The sequence below is a fragment of the Chaetodon auriga genome, chromosome 1 (assembly GCF_051107435.1).
Source record: "Chaetodon auriga isolate fChaAug3 chromosome 1, fChaAug3.hap1, whole genome shotgun sequence".
In the NCBI taxonomy this organism is placed as follows: domain Eukaryota; kingdom Metazoa; phylum Chordata; class Actinopteri; order Chaetodontiformes; family Chaetodontidae; genus Chaetodon; species Chaetodon auriga.
In genome coordinates, this window is record NC_135074.1 from 33,036,189 (window position 1) to 33,042,500 (window position 6,312).

The window sequence follows — 6,312 nt, forward strand, 5'->3', positions numbered from 1 at the left end:
TGTCATTGTTTGAGTCACCTGAAAACTGACCTCAGAACAGCTGCAGCTTCCCACTGCTTCCATAGGCCTAGTCATCACGTCACACTCCTGCTGCTCAATGTATCCCCATGGTAATGGCATGACGTCACTAATGGGCCGTCCGCCATCAAACCGTCTCCCACCAATCCGGACGTTTGGTACTTAATTCAAAATAAAAGCACAGCATTTAGTGGCGGGACTTGGACAGACTTGGCTTCGTGGTTCTTTGTCTGCAGAGGAAAAATGTTCATCTTTCAGTTTGTTTTGTTTAGAAAAATATTAAATACATTAGAAAAGCACAGATACGGGCTCAGTTATTGTCAGATAAAATCAGACTTATTGATACTGCCCAGGCGTCACAGTATCAGAAGTATAAAAACAAGTCAAAAGTATAGATGATGGAAGTAACCCAATGGAACTGGAATCCTGTACACTGCGCACACATTAAGAGCATCTCGAAGCAGGAACATGAGGCTCTGTCACAAGCACACCACGTCCATGACACCTGTGGGCTGCACGGACCGACTGACTGACAGCTTCCTGCCTCTTGTATTCAACCTAAATGTGCAAGTGTTAAATGTAAACCTCCGGATGAAAGTTTCACTCAGTTTCCCTGTGAGCTCATGGTGACACAGCAAACTCCATTAAAAACTCAGTCAGTTCAATTTGTCCTCTGTATTTTGGACGTTTTAGCACTAAATCTTTCCCACACCAAGCAGAAGCTCTAAGACGAACACCCCGAATAGCTCATTTAAGTGACCCTTTTGCCATAAAATGGTTGCCAAAAAGCATTTATTTTGAAAGGTGACGCCGGATGTTCGTGTATATATCAGCAGCAGCCTCACTAGTCCGGTCGCAGAGGAGCAGGGACCGGGTTTCCTTCATTTAAAAGGCTCTTCCCGTGCTGGACGCATCTGTACCGAGCCACACAGCCACTCTTAGCCGCAGTCGCGTTGCGGTCTCACGGCCATGGCCTCCATAGTTTGCCGGGTCCAGTACCTGGAGGACTCGGATCCGTTTATCTGTACAAACTTTCCCGAACCTCGGAGACCTCCGACGGTGAGCCTGGAGGAGAACGTGCCGCTCAGTGAGCAGATCGCCGGGATTCACAAGGTGCTGGAGGCGCCTCTGAAGGTGGGTCACTGTCTGAACCAAAGCACCTGAACCCCCAGGTGAGCTACCTGCCAAACAGGTCATCACATCATGTCGGGGAAGGTTTTAACTGCCGCTCATGAACTGAACTGAAGGCTCCGACTTTAAATCTGGTGTGATTCAAAACGGGTAGAGAGAAAAAGGTTAGATAGAGTTAAAGCCACAGGTGAGACACCTGAGAATGCTGAATCACGTTTCCCTTCCGCGCATGGTGACACGCCAAACTCCGTTTAAAATCAAGCCAATTCATGTCTCCATGCTGATTTGTCCAAGAAGGATTTAACGTCGTCAAAACAGAGACTGTTCAAACTTTTGAATACATTCAGTTCATTCAGCCTTTATCTAAACAAACATGTCAGAGTCCATATAAACAGACCTCACCTGCTCAGGTGTGGCTTGTTGTTGAAGTCATCAGAAGACTTGAATGACCTGATCAGTCGTTTGTTGGTATAGTTGCTGATAATCCGTTCCACGTTAAAATGGCTCATTTTTAAATGGAGTCTGGTTCCAGTTTTTTCACTCTGTTTTTCAGACGAGGACTTTTGTGGGTCACTGAAACTTTGACGGTGTCTCTGCTCACTTGGTCTTCAGTCCAGAATGTCTGTCTGTATGACAACATGAAACATGAACACGTGTGTATGATATGTTCAGGTATGTGGTGCAGAGACCCTGAGAGCTGAAGATCCTCAGATGGTCTGTGAGGTCTGACCAGCAGCAGATCACTCAGTGCTTCAGTTCAGTTCAGGACTCACTGTCCTGGTCTCAGGAGGACTGGTCCTCTCTTTTATGAAGCTGATGCAGCTTCTGTTGCTGCAGAGGTTCAGTGCTGCATTCACTGACTGTCCGCCACGACAGCGCGCCGAGTCACCGTCTGTCTGTCCGGACTGAAAAAGGTCAGCAGCTGCTGGATGATTGTGATGATTGTGTGTCAGACGTTCGCGTCCCCCTCAGGATGAACTGCAGTGACTGTAACTTAACCTCTGTGGTTAATATGTGCAGCGCTTTGGTTTATTTAAACTACACACGCCCACGAGGGCTGCGACCAATGATGATTCCTCGAGCTGATCAATGTTCTGAATGTCCTCGATCGTTTGGTCTCTAATGTCAGAGAACTGAAAAATAACCATCACAAAGCTTCTTGTTTTGTCCAACCAACAGCCAAAAACCCCCAAATACTGAATTTACTGTCATGTGAGACGACGGTGGAGACGTTAAAGTTTGACATTTTCATGAGAAATCATGGAAACAATTAACTGATTTTCAGAACAGTTCCAAAATATTTTTCTTTTGCCGACCAATCAGTCAGTTGACAAAGTGTTGGTCAGCCTCGGCTGTGCTTTGTGTTCAGTGGTATCAGTAAATGTTAGCATGCTAACAGGCTGAGCTAACACAGTGAACATGGTAATCTGATGTTAGCATTTAGCTCGAAGCTGTTTCACAGAACTCAGCATCAATGCTGAAAGCTGCACTGATCAAAATTTATACAAGCAGCACAGAATCATCATCTGACTCTGCAGAATCCTCGTCTTCATCATGACGTTCAGCTCATCGTTAATCTGTCAGACACAAACTTCACCTTTCAGAATAAAAGCTGTAAAAAGCCTCAGTTCACTTCCTGCTGAGCAGCAAACAGCAGACAGACCAGAGACCAGCTGGTGGACATTTAGCATTTAGCAGCTAAAGAGCTGGAGGAGACCAAACACAGAGCTCAGAGAGAGAGAAGACTGGACTGACGTCCATCAGGAGACACAAAGTCGAGTCCACGTCGACCATCAGGTTGATCTGCAGCTGCTGAACAAACGAAGTGAAGTTGGAGCGTTCACAGACAGAACTCAGCAGTCAGTGAAGGTTTAAGCTTTCTCTGGTGGTTATTCTCCCTTTTCACCTTCACGTCTTCGTGGTTTGACCTCTTCAAACTGGACACGACTGGCCTCACAGCTTTGCCCCGTCAAATTCAAAGTCAGGAGTAACGCCGGTGCTTCCTGCACGTCAAAACCGGACAGTTAGTATATGAATGTGTTGAATCTGTGAGGAGGAAGAGGACGACCTCGACCTCCTCTGTAGTCCAGCTTCCTGTCGGTCAGCTGACTAATGATGTGTCTGTCGTTGTCCTGTTGTGAAGGGAGTGCAGTTTTCCAAACAGGAAGTGAATGCAGCTCCGTGCTTCACAGGCGAACTCGACAGCCACTGATCATTGTTAGCTCTCAGTCCCCCGTCCTCACAGAGGACGCCGAGACAAAGTCTCGTCTCCTCGTTAACGACGGAGCTCGGACATTGCCGGTCTGAAGACGCTGAGCTGACAGCTGCTCTGACGCGTCTCAGCCTGCTGGATCGTGACTGACTTTATACTTTCATTCAGATCTCAGTTGTGTGAATCCACTGCAGCCTGCCGCGAGGCGTTCACAGCCCCGCTGGAATCTCCAGGATCAGATAAAGGCCAGAGTGCGGTCCCACAAGATCACATTCCTCTACTGACCCCTTAATTGTTCCCATCATGCTCTGGGGCTTGAGCGGCAGGCCGAGATCCACTGAGGCGATCTGACCGATGCAGAGACTTGGTTTTCCAACGTGAAGCCGAACATTGTATGAATTCCTCAGCACAGTTCCTGGGCCCCCCCCCCACCGCCGCCGTGGGCTGAGTGGAGTGGTGGTGGAGGAAAAGGGTGGGTCCTGTAAACAGGAGATAAGCTGGATGGATGGATGGACGGATGTAATACTAACAGCAGTGTGGTGATAACAGCTGAACGGCCTTTTCCTTCCGTGTATGTGGTGATGTTCTTATTTTGTGCACTCATTATCAGCCTGTCCATTAGCCAGTACAGAGCTATGTTTAGCTTAGCTTAGCACAAAGACTGGAAGCAGGGGGAAACTGCTAGCCTAGCTCCATCAACTCAAATGAAGTGCAAACACTCACTGTGGAGGACGTCTGTGATCCCGGTGGACCTGCTGAGCGTGCTGACCAGCAATGGAAGCTAGTTACGCTAACAGCAGCTAGCAGGCTTCTGTTACCGTCAGTGTCCTGGTGTAAAAACGCTTTTTTGACTTCCAAGCTGTTTTCAGTTTCATCTGAGTTCATTTTGATGCTCATACTGTTGTACTTTCACTGCAGCACTGATGTTTTGACAGACTTTGATCATAAGTCAAAAATCTGGAAAACGTCGCTTCGAGAACTCAACAGGATTCAGCTGTTCTCAGATCAGTCGACAAACAGGCTCTCAGAGTTCACTGGTTTTCTGATGAAGTCTTTGAAAACGTTTAGGAAGGAGCTCATCAGCGAACGACGGCGGTCTGACCTTAGTTTAGAGTATGGAGGGGGGTCTGAACGACTGACTGAACGACTGACTGAACCACTGACTGAACGACTGACTGACTGAACGACTGACTGAACGACTGACTGTCTGAACGACTGACTGTCTGAACGACTGACTGACTGAACGACTGACTGAACGACTGACTGACTGAACGACTGACTGAACAACTGACTGACTGAGCGACTGACTGAGCGACTGACTGAACGACTGACTGAGCGACTGACTGACTGAACGACTGACTGAGCGACTGACTGACTGAACGACTGACTGAACGACTGACTGACTGACTGAACGACTGACTGTCTGAACCACTGACTGACTGAACGACTGACTGAGCAACTGACTGAGCGACTGACTGACTGAACGACTGACTGACTGAACGACTGATTGAACGACTGACTGTCTGAACCACTGACTGACTGAGCGACTGACTGACTGAACGACTGACTGACTGACTGACGAAATGACTAATGAACTGACTGGCTGGCTGAACCACTGACTGATTGACTGACTGGCGGAACCACTGACTGGCTGACTGAACCACTGACTGGCTGAACCACTGACTGGCTGACTGAACCACTGACTGATTGACTGACTGGCTGAACCACTGACTGGCTGACTGAACCTCTGACTGGCTGAACCACTGACTGATTGACTGACTGGCTGACTGAACCACTGACTGGCTGGCTGAACCACTGACTGACTGAACCACTGACTGGCTGAACCACTGACTGGCTGACTGAACCACTGACTGGCTGGCTGAACCACTGACTGGCTGACTGAACCACTGACTGATTGACTGACTGGCTGAACCACTGACTGGCTGACTGAACCTCTGACTGGCTGAACCACTGACTGATTGACTGACTGGCTGAACCACTGACTGGCTGAACCACTGACTGATTGACTGACTGGCTGAACCACTGACTGGCTGGCTGAACCACTGACTGACTGGCTGAACCACTGACTGGCTGAACCACTGACTGGCTGACTGAACCACTGACTGGCTGGCTGAACCACTGACTGGCTGACTGAACCACTGACTGATTGACTGACTGGCTGAACCACTGACTGGCTGAACCACTGACTGGCTGGCTGAACCACTGACTGGCTGACTGAACCACTGACTGATTGACTGACTGGCTGAACCGCTGACTGAACCACTGACTGGCTGGCTGAACCACTGACTGACTGACTGAACCACTGAACCACTGACTGGCTGAACCACTGACTGGCTGAACCACTGGCTGGTTGAACCACTGACTGGCTGGCTGAACCACTGACTGGCTGACTGAACCACTGACTGATTGACTGACTGGCTGAACCACTGACTAACTGGCTGAACCACTGACTGGCTGACTGAACCACTGACTGGCTGGCTGAACCACTGACTGACTGACTGAACCACTGACTGGCTGACTGAACCACTGACTGGCTGAACCACTGACTGGCTGGCTGAACCACTGACTGACTGAACCACTGGCTGACTGAACCACTGACTGATTGACTGACTGGCTGAACCACTGACTGGCTGAACCACTGACTGGCTGAACCACTGACTGGCTGACTGAACCACTGACTGGCTGCTGCTGCCGTCACAGAGGAATGTGGCTCTGCTGGTTCAGAGACTCAGCGTTCGCTCAGCGGTCCGCCGTCGGCTTGTGACCTGATTGTTTTCCGCCTGGAGTCAGTTTCACACCTGACGCTGACTCAGGGCTTCAACACGAGCTGCAGGATGTCAACACACGCCGAAGACTCTGTCAGACGTCCACATGCACTCGGACGCTGAAGCAGAATCACAACCAGAGTCCACTTTAATGTGTGTGTTCAC

General features: G+C 49.3%; 1 protein-coding gene across 3 annotated transcripts in view; it reads left to right on the plus strand.

Annotated features, from left to right (window-relative positions):
- The first annotated feature begins 881 nt into the window (after positions 1-881).
- fhod1 (formin homology 2 domain containing 1) overlaps positions 882-6,312 on the plus strand; it is a 43,550-nt gene continuing 38,119 nt past the window's right edge. For all 3 annotated transcript variants that reach the window (XM_076736013.1, XM_076736022.1, XM_076736031.1), the window contains exon 1: positions 882-1,152. In XM_076736013.1, the coding sequence (XP_076592128.1) occupies positions 988-1,152 (165 nt within the window). In that variant the 5' untranslated portion in view covers positions 882-987. The remainder of the gene's footprint in view (positions 1,153-6,312) is intronic.